The 20,041-nt window shown below is 39.7% G+C and overlaps 1 protein-coding gene across 5 annotated transcripts in view; it reads right to left on the bottom strand.

The window, feature by feature from the left end:
* SLC9A9 (solute carrier family 9 member A9) overlaps positions 1-20,041 on the bottom strand; it is a 678,420-nt gene that overhangs the window by 370,017 nt on the left and 288,362 nt on the right. For all 5 annotated transcript variants that reach the window (XM_032408521.1, XM_032408519.1, XM_032408520.1 and 2 more), the window contains one exon: positions 7,244-7,349. In XM_032408521.1, the coding sequence (XP_032264412.1) occupies positions 7,244-7,349 (106 nt within the window). The remainder of the gene's footprint in view (positions 1-7,243; positions 7,350-20,041) is intronic.

Raw genomic sequence — 20,041 nt, 5'->3', positions numbered from 1 at the left:
GTTTGTGCACATATTAAATTAAATAGCTACAAGCTATTGTTTGCCTATTTTAGTGAGGAGCTGTTGAAGGCAGGGACGGGTGACTGTACCTATCCATTTATATCATCAATGCTCAGCGTAATGTCTGGCAGATACAGATCCTCAGTATATTTTTGTTGAATGAATGGATGATAGATGTCTCGAGTTTCCTTAGTCACATGGTTCTTTGAGTCTCACAGCCATCCCATTAACTTCCATGTTAAATTTTGCTTAAGATGCATGAAATATAAAAAGTGTGGTCTTTCAAAATGTCACTCACTCTAAGTGCCAAGCGTTTACCAGTATCACACTTTAAATGACATTTTCTAGTAAGAACCTCTAAGCAGCATAACACTCTTATTTAAAAAAAGAATATTAGTGCTCTATTTCTCCCTCCTTTTTAATGATCTACATTGAATTTCCTTAGAAGCATTTGCTTATAAGGTAACAAAGGCACCTAGTGTGTATTTATTGTCATCCAAGAGCCAGCTGTTTAATGGGTTTCTTATTTTATCTCTAAGAAAATCTGGAGGCATTTGTACATTGTGGAATTATTTCGCAAGTAGGTCTCTCAGTACAATACTGGCAATATTTCTGTTTTGCAGATAAATGGCCGAGAACACTCAACATCCTCTTTCTGCTCTTTCATGGGTAGAGAAAATTCTGGACTTAAACCTTTATAGAATCTGTATTTGTTTTATTTCTTTTAAAGATTTACTTATTTAAATAGTAAAGGTGGGGGGAGAAAGGGGGACAGAGAGAGAATCTTCAAGCAGACTCCCCGCTGAGTGCAGAGCCTGATGCAGGGCTCAATCTCACAACCCTGAGATCACGGCCTGAGCTGAAATCAAGAGTTGGATGCTTAACTGACTGAGTGACCCAGGTGCCCCTAGAATCTGTATTTAAGTGAAGATTTCCTATTATTAAGTATGTTTATGGGGGATTCTTTGGACCAGAGTGGATCAGAAGTAGCTTAATCTATTTCCAATAAATATACATATAAGCCAAAAGAGGAAAATGAAAATCACCTATGATCCCACCTAACACTTTGATTTTATATATAAATTATATTTATAATATGTTATAATTATATGTATATACTCACAGACACACACAAATTTGGCTGTGATTTTTTAACTAAAATAGGTCTTACTGTATATATCATTTTAAAATTTCTTACTTTCTTTAAAACTGTATTGTGAATATCTTTTCACATCAATATATTTTTCTCCCTATGTCATTTTTCAAATGACTGCATAAGGATTACATGATATTAATATGTTATAATTTACTCAACCAACTAGTAACTTATGTACAATTTCTTGCTCAAATCAATGCACTCATCTCCGTGGAGAAATTGTTACATAGGCCCTTAGTTACTTCTTAGGATAAATTTCTAGAAATGAAATAGGTGGATCAGAGGATTAACATATTCTAATAATTCTTAACAAATAATGCCAACTGCCTTTGTAAAAGTTCTATTGCTTTTCTCTTTCACCAATAATGTAGAAGGGTTCCCACTTCCTCAAACTCCAATTTACCTGAAGGATGCTTGTTCTTTCATGAGTTCTGGAGATTTGAAGATTTGCTCATCAAAAAATAATACTTTGTTAGTGGTTTAATTTGCTTTATTTCATTACTAGTGAAGCTGATCTTATTTAGCAGTATTATTGGCCATTTATGTTTCTTCTGTTCATTATCTACTTATATCCTCCGCCCATTTTTCTATTATGTTTACTTTTTCCTTATTGGTCTTTGATAACAGCAGTAATATCAGCAGCTAATATCTAACTTCTATTGAGTGTTATGAGCCAGGCCCTGTCCTAGGTGTTTTATGTTTAATCTTGTCTAATGAGGTGAGGGCTTTTACCAGCCCTGCTTTATAAACAAGGCATCTAGGCACAGAGAGGTTAAGTAATTTACCTAAAGTAACATAACTAGTACATTTGGTATATTAAGGAGATTAACAATTCATCATGTACATTATAAAGACCATCAACCTATCAACATGTGTGTTGAAACTGCTTTCATTGGTTTATCCTTCATCATTTATTTGTGTTGACTCTTGCTTGGTAGAATTGCTGGACTCTATTGCCATCAAATAAATTGGCTTTTCTTTTCTAGTTTCTGCTTTTGATACCTTGATCACCTAAAGAATACTTTAAACAGATATAATTCAAACAAATTCAAACATTCAAACAGTATAAAAAGATACAAAATAAAGAGTTAAATTACATTTCCCCCCTTTGTATAAATCAGAGTTCTACAAAGCAAAAGTATCTCCTTTAACCATTTATGTTTTTCGTTCTTCTGATGATTGTCCTATGACTCTAAATAATATGGATATACCTCCATTTCTTGATTTATCAACTCCACATAGTATATATTGATTTATTATCATGAGAGATGTGACATTTTAGTTAACTTATCCCTTCCTTTCCCTCTCCCCTCTTCCAGCTAACTCCCATGAGTAATATCAATTTTGGTTGTGAGTGCCTTTATAACTTTCAGTAATATGCTTCAACCTCTATTTCTTGATTTATCAACTTTAGAAAGTATGCCTTAACTAAGTGCTTCATTCTTAGTGGGGGAAATCACATGTGAAAATGGTTATTCTCTATATTCCTTGGATCATAAAATGCTGTATCTATGAAAGAATGCTTCACTAGAAGCAGGTCTACCCTTAGTCATTTTAATGAAAGCAAAGAGATATGTGTAAGTAGAATGAAAGATATTGATATAAATGGTTATATGAATTATAAGTATATATATCTTTATATAGCATAGATTACATAGATTATAGAGATTATAGTCTTTCCAACTATAATGCTTTATTTATTGCTCAAAATAATTTTGTAATGTATACAGAACAACTGTTCTTACATTTCATAGGTAAGGAAACAAGCACGGAAAGTTTATAGTCACATACAGTCACTGTTGTGGTCTTCTAGGTTTGGTTGTGTTTTGTTTCTGTCCGGCACCCACTTCTTTTTTGTGGCAGTATCACTCTGAGCAATAATCCCACCTTTCCCCAGGCTTAGTTCATATGCTTTCAAGTGAAAATGAGTACAGTTTTAAACTCATGAAGCATGTGACTTAGAGCTGAGCCAATAAATGCAGGACATTTCTCTGGCCACAGTGGGTCTGAAATGGCATTATAATCTATAAAGTGTACTAAGATTTGGACTGGGAATAATGGGACAAAGATGCTTGCTCCATTCTCCTGAAGGAAGGCACAGCCCTCAGAGATACTGGCAGCCAACTTGTGACCAGGTGAGGGAGTTAACCCTGAAGAAGTTGAGAAAAAAAAGAGTTCCTGCTCATTTCACTGGGTCCTTTGCTGCCATTTCTACTCCTGCTCTTCAGTCACACCAGCCAACACAAATTCCCTTTTTGTTTACTCCAGTTTGGGTTGGTTTCCTGTCAACTGTAATAACTGCACAGTTAATCTGTAGCAATCCTGACACCAGCTCTTTTGACTTAAATCTAGGGCTCTCTGTACTCCACCATACTGCCTCTGAAAGAAATATCTTTGTTCAGGATTCAAAAACACACATCCTTCAAGACCTCTTCAATATGTCTTTTGCCTCTCTTCATAGCCTATTAAACAATCTTTAGAAATGCAAAACCATCACGTGGAATTCATTCATTTACCAACCAATACACATTCTATATGTTTGGGCATGGCATTCCCTACATACTTAAAATAACAGTATGGGTCAGAGACAGACAAGCTAATTTCAAAATTTTTTGTTAAATAAAGTCAATTTTATTTTAAGATGAACAATTCTGGATCATTTTAAGCCATAGGGACACCATCCACCACCTGCTGCTGTGTACAATGGTTGTGGTCATCAAATTTGATTATATGTTAGTTGTCTGAAACTCAGAGCACATTTAACCTAAGAAACAGTATTATAATTTGCCATTGGCTTCTTAGACTAGCACAGAAAAGCTGACTTAATCTAAAATGTGGCTAAATTACTATATATTTGAATGAAATGCTAGAGCACAGTATTGTCACAATACTAACAATTAAAATTTTAAAAATACTAAAACTGAAAAGGATGGTTCTTAAACAGGAGTATTTATTTATTTATTTATTTAAAGATTTTATCTTTATTTGTTTGACAGAGAGAGACAGAGCGAGAGAGGGAACACAAGCAGGGGGAGGGGCAGAGGGAGAGAGAGAAGCAGGCTTCCCACTGAGCAGGGAGCCCAACATGGGGCTCAATCCCAGGATCTTGGGATCATGACCCGAGCCGAAGGCAGACGCTTAATGACTGAGCCACCCAGGCGCCCCATTAAACAGCAATATTTAGTGATGGGAGATGGGAATGTAAATGAAATTGTGTGGCCATTCCAAAGGAGCTCTGGAGGCAGTGCCAAGGGCCATAGTGCTTGATGACTTGAGTTCTTTATTAAACTTGATTTCACATCAAAATGCATAACTTTTCTTTTCCATGGTACAAGAAGAGCTCTATCACTACTCTTAAACTTCAAAACTACACAAAGATGGAACTAAGAAGAGGAAAACACAAAAGGGATTTCATTTGTTCTTTTTTTTTTTTAAGATTTATTTATTTTAGAGAGAGAAGGAAAGCATGCATGTGCCTGCGTGAGCGTGCGCATAACTGGCGGGGAGGAGCAGAGGGAGAAAATCCACAAGCAGACTCCCCACTAAGCACAGAGCCTAATGTTGGACTCCATTCCTTGATCCATGAGATCATTTGACCTGAGCCAAAACGAAGAGTCGAATGCTTAACCAACTGAGCCACCCTGGCACCCCTCATTTGTACTTTTAATATGCATTTCAAGCACATAGACTCTGTGTTCAAAAAGTTACTATCTGGGGCGCTCAGTCATTAAGCGTCTGCCTTTGGCTCAGGTCGTGGTCCCAGGGTCCTGGGATCAAGCCCCGCGTCGGCGGGCTCCCTGCTCGGCGGGAAGCCTGTTTCTCCCTCTGCCACTCTCCCTGCTTGCGTTCCCTCTCTCGCTGTCTCTCTCTCTCTCTCTGTCAAATAAATAAATAAAATCTTAAAAAAAAATGTTACTATCTAAAAAACGCCAAATATAAGTGCAAACCCAAGATTGCCCTGCTATGCTGGAAGGGAATTGACGGAGGTTCATGCAGGGCTAGATTAGGGGCTCAGCTTGTGGGCTAGTGGTTCCTGAAGGAGACTGAGGTAAGTGGTGAAAGACCTGATTAGGCAGAAACAAGCTGGGGAGGAGCGAACTCTGTGCGTGTAAGAAAAGGCATGAGTTACCAGGCAGAGAGTTGTGTCAGGGGGAACAGTTTCATGTGAAGGAAGAGGAAAGTGAAGAGACAAATGTTTGAACTTCTGGTCTGAAAGTCATGTAAAACTTTTAAAAAGCACATAAGCAAGTGAGCAAAGGGTACACCATGGTGGAAAATTGTGCAGGGTGGAGGACGTGGCCAGCCACAGACGGCACTGGTGGACAGAGAGTCCAGACCCAGGATGGTGCAGGTACACACCCTCAGTAGAGCTAAGGAAGGCGCCAGTGGGATCCAGGTGCACCAGCTAGAAGAAAGAGCCTGCAGTTTGAAAGTGTGGAAGTTTCCATGTCAAGTATTTCTACTTTAGTTTTCCTTTTACTTTAAAGGTGGAACTTTTGGGGGTCACTCTGTGTAACACCTCAACCGCCAAATCTGGGAAACGTAAGATGTTGCTAGAATGGCAAGTGTCTTGTGCCTAGTAAGGAAGAGATCTTGCCACGGTGTGAAACACTTCTTAAGACATGCAGTGCATGGGTAGATGAGAGAAAAGGCACTGCCATAATAACCATGTATTGACCTGAAGAGATAATAAATAGACTGTTTCAAACGCCCCTGGGGCTTGCACACAACAGCATCAACATTGATCCTTGGAGTCTGCATTTTTAGTGGGAAACTAGTGAATGATGGTGCTGAAAGTGGAAAGGCCAAACTCTCCCTTGGTTGTAGCTGAGTGACTCTTTCCCAAGCTCATCTGTGCTTTAGTGGTTTCATTTTGCTTGGCTTTTTACAACTTGGCAGCCCAAGAAGCAAAAATGAGGGACTCAGCGGATTTGAAAAAAATGTTTACTCCAAATGTCCCTTTAGTACTCGTATTTCTTGGACAGAGATTCCTGATGTTCTAATTAATTGTTCTTGGTGTTTTCTTTAAAAGCATCCATTAGCATTTGTGAATCTGCCATGGCTTTTGCTCTTAGTTTCCAATCACCTGATATTTTCCTTTAATGCAGGAAAGGCACCTCTCCGGCCAGGTGAAATATAAGTTTATTTGAAGACCTTGCCTAAAAGTTGCAGAATTCACTGGCAACTTTGGGTGGTGGCCTTAAGAAATGTCAGCTAGTAGAAGAGTAGTGCTATTCTATGGTTTCCTACTCTCCTCTGTGAGATCTGGCTTTTAAACATCTTTTGTTACTTCACAATACATTTTCAAATGCATTTGAAGTGATTAACACCCTGAATTGAGTCCTGTTGTCATATTTAATTGTCAGCTAGCTATTTTTCCTTTGGGGTATTTGACAGTTGCCCAAAATGTTAGTCTTAATCTAAAACCAAGAAGAGACCTCTGACATAGTGAAAGCCACCAAAGTGGCATTTGTTAAATATAAAAGAGCACCAGTTCTCATCTCGAAAAGAAAATTCTTCCAGGATCAAGGGAAAATTACGTTAGCACTTAGTTGAAGCTCTATTAGTTTCACATGTCATATGAGGATTTAAAGATGTGTGTGTTCCTATAATACATAACATTTGCATTGAGAAATAAAGAGTAGTCTGACTCTCAGGTTCTATCTCCAATATGTCAAACTTACTATAAATACAATGGTTAGCAGTAGTCCATTATCTGGAAAATGGTTTGTATAAAGGAAAAAATTAAATGATATTGATTTGAAATGAGGGAAGCTCATATGTGCATTTTAGGAACTCTAAGTGAATCAGCTAAATACATGCACCTGAGGAAAAAAAGTTACCCTCTGGGTAGTATCTTGTAATAGGTTGGAAACATGAAACTCATTAATAGTGTTAAAAATTAAGGTACCTAATGAATTATACCCATTATTAGAGATTTTCTATGGTAGCAATTGTTTAAAAAAAAGAAATTGCCACATCTCTATGACATAAGAGAAAAGATACTCTAAAGCCACTGGGAATTATCACCAACTGGAAGCATATTTCACATGGTCAAAAAAACAGAGGTCAAGTTCTGGTACTTACTAGGTGAGGACAATGGCCACTGCATCATTCAACACACTCTCCCCAAACAGGAGTGTGTACAGGTCGGGGTCGACGTGCAGTTCATGGAAAATGGCCAGCACTGTCACTAGGAGGAAACACACACAAATATGCAGAGTTAGCTAAAACACAGCCATGGATTTTTCCTTCCTAAAAAGGATTCATTAAGTGCTCATCTTCTCAAATCTATCCTTGGTTTCCACATTGGACCTTCATTTAAAAAAAAAATCTGATGAGTCACTCCCTTGCTTAGAGATTTCTCTGGGCTTCCCACTGCTTTCAGAGAAAGTTTGAGCTCCTTGGTCCAAGTCTTCTATAATCTGCACCCTGCTTATCTTCCAGCATCTCCCCCTGTGTCCCCTGCTCACCCTTTGCTGCCTGCCTCAAGTCACACTGAACTTGCCAAAATTTCCCCAAATCACCCAAATCATGTAGTTTTTATTTTTTTTAAAGATTTTATTTATTTGACAGAGAGAGACACAGTGAGAGAGGGAACACAAGCAGAGGGAGGGGGAGAGGGAGAAGCAGGCCTCCTGCCGAGCAGGGAGCCCGATGCAGGGCTCGATCCCAGGACCCCGGGATCATGACCTGAGCCGAAGGCAGATGCTTAACGACTGAGCCACCCAGGCGCCCCCAAATCATGTAGTTTTTAAATTAACTTTGCATTTTGGTTCACTTTACCAGAGCAGCAATTTCTTTCCCATCCATGAGCTACCATTCCCCCCCATTCCTTAAATGTACACACACATACCCACACATACAACTTCTTGTTTCCCCCAAACCCCATTCTTCAATCTTTAAAAACCTCTCAAGTGTCCCCCAGGACCCCAATTCCTCAGCAGAAACCTGGCTCCCTCCTTTTTGATCCCCGTATTTGAATGAAATCACAAAACTTATCACAGAAGACACTGGGAGCTCCCTGGAGACAGGGCACATCTTTGCAACACGGGGTACTTGGCAAATGCTCAGTAAGTGTTTGATGCATGAATGACTGAGTGAATGAATGCATTAATGAATGAATGTTGTTACATGGCCTACTCCTGTGAAGGGAGAGGTGGTTGGCACCTGGCTCTCCTTCTCTCTTGAGATTATACTCATCTATAAAGATGAACCCTATGTTCCTAAAAGCAGGACTGAAGGACTTGTTTCTGGCAGCCTGCTGCTTGGCTACCATATGCACACATATTATATGGAGCCTCTGAGCATACATCAGGACAGTAAATAATCACACACTGATTATCTGTGTTCATCAAAACCATTCAGTGTCTTGATACTTGAAACAGTTATGCAAAGTGTGAAAAGCAATCATTAGGAAAATGATCCACTGAGTTGATTGCCAAAGGGGTAAAGAGGATGATTGGGAATGATACTGACGGTAAATTTTTTAAGGCAGAGTGGGCATTTTCATTTCTGTCCTTTCCTATTTCATGGACTGTGAGGTTAGTAACTATGTTGTATAAAAGAATAGTGCTATGGGGAACAAAAGCTGAGTTTGAAGGTTTTGTGAGTAGAAACAAGAAGTTTGGTACTTGTTCTGCTGCAGTGGGGAGCCAGGAAAGGATTTTTATCAGAAGACTGACAATCTGATTTTAGCTTTGGAAATAAAGCACAGGCAGCAGGGCAGAGGACAGAATGGACATGTGGCTAGAGGCTTTCCCAAATGTTCTACCAATAAATTAGCTGTACTGAAATAGAATCCTAGATTCAGGCTCACAAACTCCTGCATATCCTGCTTCACCCAGCACATCCACCACCCTGGGTTCTGATAGGTCAAGGGCCATGGTGCTTTGTACTTCACTTATTCATTGATTTCTATCTTCCCTGTGTGTCACTAGCCCTTAGGACACCGTTACAATATAGCAAGGCTTTAATGAGTGAATATATAAAAGGTAATGTCAGAGAGGACACAGCAAAAGAGACTGTATGTCCAAGATATTTGGGATGGAGAACTGATGAGACTTGGTGTTTGAAAGGCAGCAAGGGGTGACTCTGGGTTTCAATCTTAGACAATTAGTGGATGGGGCTGCATAAGAGAAATTAGTTTGTGGACAGGGGAATACAGTAAGTTTGGTTTTGGACATGCTGACTTAAATAGGTGGAATTTCAAATGGAAATTTCAGTAAGAAAGCTGGAAATAAAAGGCTGGAACTATACAGAGTTAAGACAGAAGAAAGAATTTGGGGTTATAAGCATACAGATGAAACATAAAGCCACAAGAATGGCCGAGCACTTGGGCAAGGTGTATAGACAAGGAAGAGAGTTCATAAGAGATTCTTAGGGATATTTACAGTCAAGGGGTGAGTGGAGAAAAAGAAGCATGAAAAACACAAGTGGTATATTTGCCAAACCTGACCCTAAGCATGAACAAGTCAGCTGGAAACTATATCCATCATGAATTTCTGTAGATAGATTTTTTATTTACCGAAAATTATCCTAGAGGAAGGAATATTGAACTCAACAACCAGCTTTGGGATAGAAGGGACAACAGAAATAAAATGTTATGCATTGGCATGACAGTTAGCCAGATCCCATTTTGCCAGCCATAGAATCAATTTCATTATTCTAGCTGAATAGGTCCTTAATGATGATAGGCAAAATGGCAGAGATGTATTCTCTAGTAGTGGGTAGGTGTTCACATTTGCTACAACCTTACTCTTTGCAGGAAGTGGTAGGAGGGGAAGGTAGCAATTATCTCTGCTAAGTAATCTCTTTCTCCTTCTTGGATAGAGTCAAGACCTTGTATCTCATCAAAACAAAGAGGCTTCAGTTGGGGGGTTTTAATTAACAGCATTTTCCTTTCCCTAGGATCTTGTGGAATAAAAGTAAAGTTATTCTTAAACTACAAAATTCTAACATAGCAGCTTTATTGTTGACTTTCGTCTCTGTAGTTATTTGTATTTCTAAGCTCTGAAGATGACTTGCAGCTCATCTGCACTCCCAGAGAGGTTTCCTAGGCTCACAAATAGGGATGAAGAACCTGTGTTTCTTTCCCCTGCCTCCCAGTTATGGGGTACCCTCTGTGCTGAGAGGGACTCTTCATCTTTCCAGTGAGAACTTTAGGCTTTCGGAGGGAAGGTTTTTAATTGAATATCTAGTTTTGTTCAAAATTGTTCTGGCATTCCCACAATTCCTTTTGCACAAAGAACTGAACTCTAATTCATAAGCGATATCCCACACAAAAGAGAAAAGCTATTATTTTGCACATTCCTATCTACCCTGTGAAGAAATGGAACAGCTTCGAAATAAAGCCAGGCAGTGTAACCTACAAGATGGAATATTTGCTGGGACCACAAATGAATTGAATAGGTGAGTCAGGAAATTAACAACCCACTCTTACTGCTAAGCTTGGAGCTCTTAAAGAAACTCATTTAATTAGCTCACTGGCAGGGCTCGATCTTACACAGAATGTCCAAGACTCTGTGGCACCTTCCCAGGAGACAATCTCTTGGAACTGTGGTGGACACGCTCACACCAGCTCTGCACACACCTGGTTGGGTTTGTAAGGACAACCCGGGCCCAAGGCTGGCCAAAAAGCAGTGAGACTTCTTGTGAGAGTATGAGGAGAACACACTGGACACCATGTAGATAGGAAGGGATGGAGACACAATCCAATTTCTTAAACCTCTGATTTTAGCAGGGATTTGGTCTTATTTGCCTTTGTCACACTTTAGTTCCACTTATCTCTTTGTGGCAAGTTCTAACACTCCATTTGGGGCTTGGGGTTCCTGTTCTTCCATACACCCTCTCCCTACCTGACTTTTTAGCTAGAGAAAAACCCATTTGGTCTCTCAAATTGGTAGTAAGGGATACAAGCACATATAACCTTATGCTTAAATAGATGACACACACAAACACACACACAGCTACTCCAGGTGAGAGTAGTGGATGATTGAGAAATGTCATTGAATCACTGGAGATTTCTGAGAAAATAAATAATTTCAGCAAACAGCAAGAGGTAGTGGGGGGCATGAATGATGAGGCAGTGGTGTGGACTGCATTTCTAAGAAGCTGGTGATGAGGGATGGAGAGAGAAAAAGTAGTCTATGGGGTATAAAGCACGGTGAGACTTTTTCTTAGATTTCTAATTTATAGGTTGAACAGAATAACCCAGAGGAAAGAGAGGTTGAAGACAGGGGAAAAAGAAGGGGAACTGCTGGAACAAGGTCGAGAGAAGGCAGAGACCAACTGAAGGGTTGAACTAAAGTTGTCTTCTCAGTAAAGCAAGATCATTTGCTGAGAGCAAGGGGACCAACACATGAATTAGAGGCTAAAGGAGGGTTGAAAATGGCCAGAATATCTGGTGGTGGGGGGGATGATTCAAGTTTTATGAAAAATTATTAAGGTTATATATAGGATAATTCTCATTCTTCAAGAGAAAAGCCCCAACAGTAAAGTAATATGATATTTTTGATTAATTTCTTCATCATACCAAGAGTCTTGTCCCCTACTACAATTAATGATAGCATCAAAACTAATATTTTCTTTTTTTAAAAAGATTTATTTTTTATTTATTTATTTGAGAGAGAGAGAATGAGAGACAGAGAGCACGAGAGGGAAGAGGGTCAGAGGGAGAAGCAGACTCCCCGCTGAGCAGGGAGCCCGATGTGGGACTCGATCCTGGGACTCCAGGATCATGACCTGAGCCTAAGGTAGTTGCTCAACCAACTGAGCCACCCAGGCGCCCCAAAACTAATATTTTCTCATCTCAAATATAATAAGCATAACTGGAGATAATAATACAGATAATGACTGCCGGACCCCATCAATACATCCATGTGCTGATTCTTAAAAGATATTTTCCTTTTTCTTTTTCTTTTAATGCTAGTATTTTAACTGGCCACTTTTCCAATGCTCTTTCTCTTTCAGTCACTTCTAAGCCTTCGGGGTGATTTAGTGACAGTTTCTTCCCTAGGATCTCCATTAGTAGCTTTCTGACCCATATTTTTTTTGGTGTTTTACAAAGAATCTAAATTTCAAATGATATTTTAATGCAGCAGCTCTCTGTAACCTGGCACAAGATCTGCCTGGGTCCATGGACAACTCCACACAATAGTTCCTACCCCTGTTGTTCTAAGTTATCACTCAGTCTTGTCAAAATGCTGGCTTTCCCTGGAGAGTGCTTTCTGTGGTTTTCTGTGCAAATCAGTATGTATGACATTTGTCCCCAACACATGGAGAATCAAATATCTCAGGCTTGCGCAGCAGAATTGTGTCAGGCCTGACAGGTGGAAAACCCTGGAATTCTCATAAGCAAGGTAGCACTTTTCTAATTCCAAAAGTGAGTATTGTGAAAATGTGTTTTCTTTTTCTCAGAGGGTTGATGGAGGAGGAAATTCTCCTGTAACTTTCCCCACTTTTCTGAAATACTGTACATAGTGAGATTTCAAGAAGAAGCTTCCAAAAAAATTGAAGTATCCTGAATACAGGCTGAAATACTGGAATTTTTTTTGAGCCTAAACCTTCTCAGTGGAGACTCGGCAGCAAAATCAGTACACAAATTGGTTTTGCCAGTCAAGCTCTGCTAATCATATCTCAGAAATACAACTAGAAAACCTCAACCTTCTAAAATAGATCAGAGAAACAATACTAGATCTAGAAAGCTAATCACTAGAAGTTACTTCATTGAGGTAATTCTAAATGAGAAGTTACACAAAACATCATGAATGATTTAGCCTTAAAATATTGTAATTTTATTTTGGCCATCAATATATCATTTTGGTACAGAGTTAGTAGTGGAGAAAATACTATATGCAATAACACTATTACAGTCTTCTTCACCAAGGATCCTTGGGAGAAAGAAGCTCTCATGCCCCAAGGCAATGTTTTCAAAGTATCATCTAGGGACCCCTGGGGGTTTCTGAGACCTATCCAGGAAGATCCCCAAGGTCAAATCCATTTTCAGAGTAATATGAAAATGCTATTTGTATTTTTCATTCTTAATCTTTCATCTGTGTACAGTGGAATTTTCCAGGGGCTATATGAAGCAGGACAGTACAATTGAATGCAGAAGCAGATGTGACAATCCAGCTGTCTTCTCTTACAACACACATTAAAAAAACGTAAAGCAATGTAACTTTTCTTAGTAAATTTTTTTTGCTTTGGAAATTAATTTATTTTTCATAAAAATATGTTATTTAAGATGTAAATGGTTTATGGTTGTTATTTTCTTTATTTTTTATTTTTAGAGAGAGAGCAAGGTGCTCAGAGGGAGAGAGAGAGAATCTTAAGCAGGCCCCACGCGCAGCATGGAGTCCAACATGGGGCTCGATCTCACGACCCTGAGATCATGACCTGAGCCAAGATCAAGAGTTGGATACTTAACCGACTGAGCCACCCAGGTGCCCCTATGATTGTATTTTCAATTAACAAAATATGTTTAAAAATTTTTTAAGTTCTGATATGGTAAATATTGATAGATATAACACACATAAAGAAAAACTCCTTGGGGTCTTTCCCTAATTTTGAAGAGTTGTAAAGGGCTTGTGACAACAAAAAGCTTGAGAAGCATTGTCCTAAGGCATTTGTTGTATGTAATGAATTAACTTATATTCTATGCATTAAGTTAAGCATCATCTTGTAAAGAAATGAAAAGGGAAAAAATAGTCCCTCAAATAATTTTCTGTAGAGCTTAATTCTCGTGTTGGATTCCTGTTGAGTAAGGCTCCCTAGATCTTACTATCTCTTGTCACACAGTAACAAGCTGATTCTTTTGGCATGCACGTAGAGGATTTCTATGAACTCTTAAATGAGGAAAATTATTCTTTTCACATTAACTCCACTAGTACACTTCTGGAATCACATTTCTGTCATTAGTATTTGTACTTGTTTAAGTCTTTTTTTTGGAATGTAAGTGCTTTGTGGACAGAGATTGTTTCTTCAATATGTAGATACATAATCAAAACATTGACAATCACACATCTTTTCCTTGACTTCAAACATGGCTGAATGGTGTTCCAGAATAATTTACTTTCTCTTGTGCTTTTTTTAAAAACCAAAAGTAAGGTCCTTAGAAGTCACTAAGAATATAAAAAGGTCATCTGAAGATCATGATGTTTGGCATGAGAAGAGAAAAATAAATAATTTATATGAAGATTGAAAAGAGAGAAACCTGAGAATAAATCTGGTGTTGGGGGATGTTTTCCAGATTTTGTGTTTGGGAATTTATAGACTGAAATCTGCTGGAACTTTATCTAGTACTTTAAAATTTTTCCCAAAGGTACCTACAACAGGAATATTCTAAATTTAACATTAGCACAGAACATAAACATTTAACGAAGACCCAATTTTCTCACCAATGGTGTTTAATGAGCCATGGTGCAGTTTAATGGGGAATCTTTGCAGTATGCCCAATATCTGAGTGAGGATGACTCACCCTGTTATACAAGGATTCTCCAATCAGGATTATGACCTAAGCATTTTGCCATTTTAAAAATGAATATGGTAGACAAAGGTTTACCTACATATCATGAAATAAATTCAGGGAAAAGATCAGTGGAGTCATAAAGCAGCCAAAATTTGGGTGAGTCCCAAGAAATCAACACTTGGGGGTAAAGATATCACTGTGACCCATTAAATGTAACAATTGTAAGGAAAGAGATAATTGTGTTAGTCATGACCACAGTACACATCAAATAAGTGGGCCTCACAAACAAATTTTTCTCTTGCTACAAAAATATATGAAGCAAATAGTGTCATATACTATAATTTCTCAACTTGTGGATCAAAACCCTGAGGGACAATACAGGAAGGTTTCAAAGTAAAGGGTGAATAGTCCTGTTTTCTAAGCAGATTAGCAAAACTGCTAAGATGAACAAAAGTAATATTGAGAAGAGTCTACACTGAGCATGTGAGAGAGCAAGGGGAAAAAAAAGACATGAGGAGAGAAATCATATCATGAATCCATTCATTCCTGTCATCACTCTGTGTGGTAGGCTGAATAATGTCCCCCAAAGATGTCTATACACTAATGGAAGCTGTGCATATATTACCTTATATGGCAAAAGAGACTGTGCAGATGTAACTAAATTTACCTTAAAACAGGTAGATTATGTTGGATTATATGGGTGGATCCAACGAAGTCACATGAGACCTTAAATGCAGAGAAACTTCTTTGCCTGGAGTCAGAGAGATGCAACTGAAGAGAAGGAAGAAAAGAGACTCAAAAAAAAGGAATGCCAGGAAGATTTCATGTGTGAGAAAGATACCATACGCTTGCTGACTCTGAGATGCAGGAGATCACCTGCAAGAGCCGAAGAGAGACCTCTAGGAGGCAAGGGTGTCCACAGCTTTCTGTCAGCAAGGAAACAGGGACCCCCATCCCACAAGTGCAAGGAACAGATTCTGCTAGTCACCTGAATGAGCCTGGAAGTGGATTCTTCCTACAGCTTTCCCTTAAGAGCCCAGCCAATCAACACTTTTGATTTTGGCCTTGTGAGATCCAGAGTAGAGAACCCAGTTGAATCAACCTGGACTACTGACCTATAGAAGTATAAGATAATAAATCTGCATTATCTTAAGCTGTTTGTGGTCATTTGTTATAGCATCCCTAGCAAACCAGTACACTCTGCTCCCCTCTCACAGAAGGAACTACAAAATGATGTGCAGGTTAAGCCCCCAGGCATTTGACTTTTTAATACATGAGTTACCGAGTAAGGATGTGGCTAGTACAACCTTTCATAAGCCACAGTCCTCCCTGCCCCTACCCAACCACTGGTAGAAGAGAAGTCACTTAGGAATGTTTGGGTGGCTCAGGGAGTTAAGCATCTGCTTTCAGCTCAGGTCATGATCCCCGGGTCCTAGGATGGAGTCCCGCATCCGGCTCTTTGCTCAGCGGGGAGCCTGCTTCTCCCTCTGCCTGCCGCTCTCCCTGCTTGTGCTCTCTCTCTCTGACAAATAATAAATTTTTAAAAAATCACTCATTTACCCAGAATGTATTCTTTTATAGCTCATCAAATCACTTTATTTTCCAGTGTTTATCCTATCTGGGGTACACTGTTGAGCATGGTCAGCATTAAGAATTGGTGCTGAGGTAGGAATAACAAAGTCTAAACCAGGATGGAGGGTCAGCACAACTGGGCAAACCAAGTCTGAGGAGAGCAAGCCAAAAGTAATAAAGCAGCTTTTAAGCAAGCAATGGCCATTTTTATTTTTCTTCTTTAAACCTTTTCTTTGGTATTTTATAAATTTACTATAATAAGCATGGATTCCTTGTAGAATCAGAAAGTAAAAAAGCCATTTTAAAAATTGGCAAAACTTAATGAGGAGATAAAGCATGGAACTCGGAGTCTCTTCCCACAGCTCAGGAGGCAATACATGAGGACCCCTCCCCTCCTCACTCCTTCTCAGGACTTCGTCCCTGGGCTTCCAGACTGCCAAGCCCTCTAGTATAGGGCACTGTAGACCTTTGCAAGGTCTCCCAAGTGCTCTCTTTTTTTACACTGGAGAGCCTAGCCTCTCTTTGCTTCCCTTCAGCCCCTCCAGCCTCTCTTTCTCACTCTCTCTTTTGTGAACCCATCACTTTAATACAAATGCTGCCCAGGAATACCTCCTCAGTTTCCTTCTCATTCTACCAACGTGTCCTGGGCAATCTCATCCACACCCAGCCTTCTTAATTTCCAGCCCATTCCTTTCTCTCTGTCAACTACAGACTCCCATATCCAGCCATTGCCAAGACAACTCCACCTGGAGTTCTTTCACTGGGACAAATACTTATTAAGCACCAACTCTGTGCCTGATGCTGAGTGTGGGTGTTCCCCACCCCCTAGCCAGCCCCAGCCAATCTGCTGCTCTTACTCTTGAATTACTGAGAAATGGCATTATCACCAACCAAGAAGCTCTTCGTTTGTGTTAAAAAATGTTGTGATTTATCTTATTTGCAGTGGGAAGATCTCTGGACTTTAGAGGATATGATATCAAGAGGCAGTCCACACTTTGCAGTTCAGTAGTTTACAAGGTCAGTCAAGGAAAGAAAAAGAAAACAGTTCCAGAGGTGCTATATTACATCAGATACTGCAGCATGAACTAGCTTTGTCATATCTGAAATTTTAGCCCTCTATGGTAATCCTTTCTGGACTGGAGAATAATATAAGAATGCAGAAGTTTGACTGTAGATAAATGCATTTTCTTATGTGAAAGCAGCATTAAAAAAACAAAACAAAACAACCCCCCTGAAAAATAGTTTGCAAGCATTTTAACTTTTTTATGAATTGGTTCTCTTGATACAAAGTTGGTCATCACTGGTTATCAGTTGTTCATCTATATATTCCCCAATGCCTTTTATAGTTTCTGGCAAGCAGTAGACAATTGATTCTGTTGATCAAATGAGTGAATGAATGACTCCTGAAGGTCATGCACCATGTAACTAACCCCTTGAGGGGCAGACCAGCTCCTGCCTCTCTTGTATTCTCCCACTGTGATCAGTCACTTCTTTGCCCACTCACTCGCTGACCTGGCAGCACTTGTTTTAAAAAGCTGTCTCCATTTCAGTTCAAAATAATAAATTGAACAACACAATGCTTTTATCTGTAGTACCCAGATAAAAGGTCAGTCTCTGTCCTTTCTTGGCTATGTTCTAGGAAGGAAGCCACTTGGCAAGGAATTCTAAAGCAAGGGGCCACTGAGAGGCTGTGTAGGGCAAGAGGACCTAATCCCAATCAGCTACTAGTGGGTGCTCTCCTGGCTCCTCTAGGCATCTCATTCTTAAGGAGGCACTCACTTTCAGGGTTGTGCAGGTGCTAACTCTGCACTTACACAGCCGTAAGAATAAGTGCCATCTTCAACCTCACTCTCTAGTTGCCTTACTCCTCCATGGTTTTGACCTCAGTCAGCCAAGCTGAGCCCTAGAGGGAGCCAGACAGCTTCTTGTCCAAGGAAATACTAAGAAATTTCCAAATCCAATTTGCCACCATGTGCAACATCTTCGTTAGCACATAAATGGAACGTGTGGGCTGGACGCTGACTTTCAAAACTTCTGCCCTGCAGGTCTGTCTTTGAGTATTGCTGAGAATGAACTGCTTTCATTTAAACAGAGCCATTCTGTTCCCCAAAACAGCGAGCCAGAGAGGTCTGTCAGCCTCAGCTGTTTCCCAGCTGTCCACAGAGCCATTGAATTGCTCCAAACGGTTTTTCAGTGTGTTCTTGAAATTTCAGCCTCAGAACACCTGGAGTCTTGCTTTATCCACTTTCAATATCCTGAAGCATTTATATAGTAGGTTGTCATCTATTATCTTCTCCAATTCTGTTCTGTGGAGCTGATTTTCCATACCTGAGCTTCTGATATATGAAGAAAGACCTTTGTGCCAAGACCACGCTATTTACAACTTTGTCCCAATATAGAGATAATGATTGGAACTTGACTCTGATGTAAAACCAACCTGTGTCCATATCCTAGCTGTGATGCAAATAAACTTGGTGATCTTGAGCCAGTTACTTAACTTCACTAAGCTTTCAGTAACCTTCGTCAGTACAGTGGAGATAAAAAAAAAAAAAAAAAAACCCTTCCTCATAGGTTTTTGGATAACAATGAAGTGGGATAATTCATGTAAAGGGTCTGGTAAATTATAGCTCAATTAATGGTGGGTATGATTACTGTTATTCATGTCATCAAAACCATCAGAGGGTTTGTCACTGTAAGATGGAATGATATCTTCTACCTGTGTGTTTCTTCTTTTACCCTCAAAAATTACTTCAAGAGAGAAAAATGGATATTATCAAGCAGAGAAACAATGGAAACTCTTCTCTACCTCCCTCTCTCAGAAATTACCTCTTGAATTTCTGCACTTGGAAAGAATACCTAATTCTTGTTCACTGGGCATTTACTTTCTCTTTCAGAGACTCAGGGTTCCCATCTGAAAATGAGGTTGAGTGAGTTTGTCTTTTAGGTCCTTCCAAAGCTAAAATTCTATGGCTCTCAGACTCAAACTCCAAACTAAAGATTCCAGATGTGGAGTGTATATGTTTTCCTAATTTTGCTGATGGAGCCTGGATGCAACACTGCAAGCAGAAGTTACACAACAGCAAGTACAGAATAGTGTTATGGACAGATGATTGTAAGTTTGATTCTTATCTGCATGAGTGAGGAGAGAGTTCTTATAATAGCAAGTGCATGTGCCCTCCTTGCCTTAACCCTGAGCCCCAGGATTATCAAGTCAGGACACCCCCAATGGTGTCTGAGCCCAGGGAGATCTTGCTAAGTTTGAGCAAGTCATATTGTCTGTGGTCCTATATGGGAATGGAAAACCACTACTTGTAGGGCCATCTCTTACTGGAGAGAAACATGACATCACATGTCAAATGACATGTTATCTCCTTCAGTCAGGCAAAATATTAGCTTACGGTGAGGGAAGCTCTAAGCCCTCCCAGTCCCCTCCCACAAGAGTGGTACCGGGGTCCGTGGGGCCCTTTCTCTGTGCTTACAAAGCTGCTTGGACTATCACTCTCTTATCTTTTAAACTTGTATCTACAGCCCTCTTTAAAGATTTTTTTAAAAGATTTATTTATTTATTTCGGGGGAGGGCACAAAGGACAGAGGGAGAAGGAGAAAGAATTTCAAGCAGACTCACACTGAGCATGGAGCCTGAAGCTGGAGTCAATATCACAGACCCTGAGATCATGACCTGAGCCGAAACCAAGAGTCAGATGCTTAACAGACTGCACCATCCAGGTGCCCCTAAAGCCCCCTTTAGACTGGAACTTCTTGAGGGCAGGATCTGTGTCTGGTTTATTGCCCTTTCCCTCGGCCAGTCCTACAGTGCTTACTACATAGCAGGTGCTGAATAAATG

Source organism: Phoca vitulina, unplaced genomic scaffold (assembly GCF_004348235.1).
Source record: "Phoca vitulina isolate PV1807 unplaced genomic scaffold, GSC_HSeal_1.0 scaffold10, whole genome shotgun sequence".
Taxonomy (NCBI): domain Eukaryota; kingdom Metazoa; phylum Chordata; class Mammalia; order Carnivora; family Phocidae; genus Phoca; species Phoca vitulina.
Note: the sequence above shows the minus strand (reverse complement) of the source record. Positions and strands in the feature narration are given on the sequence as shown.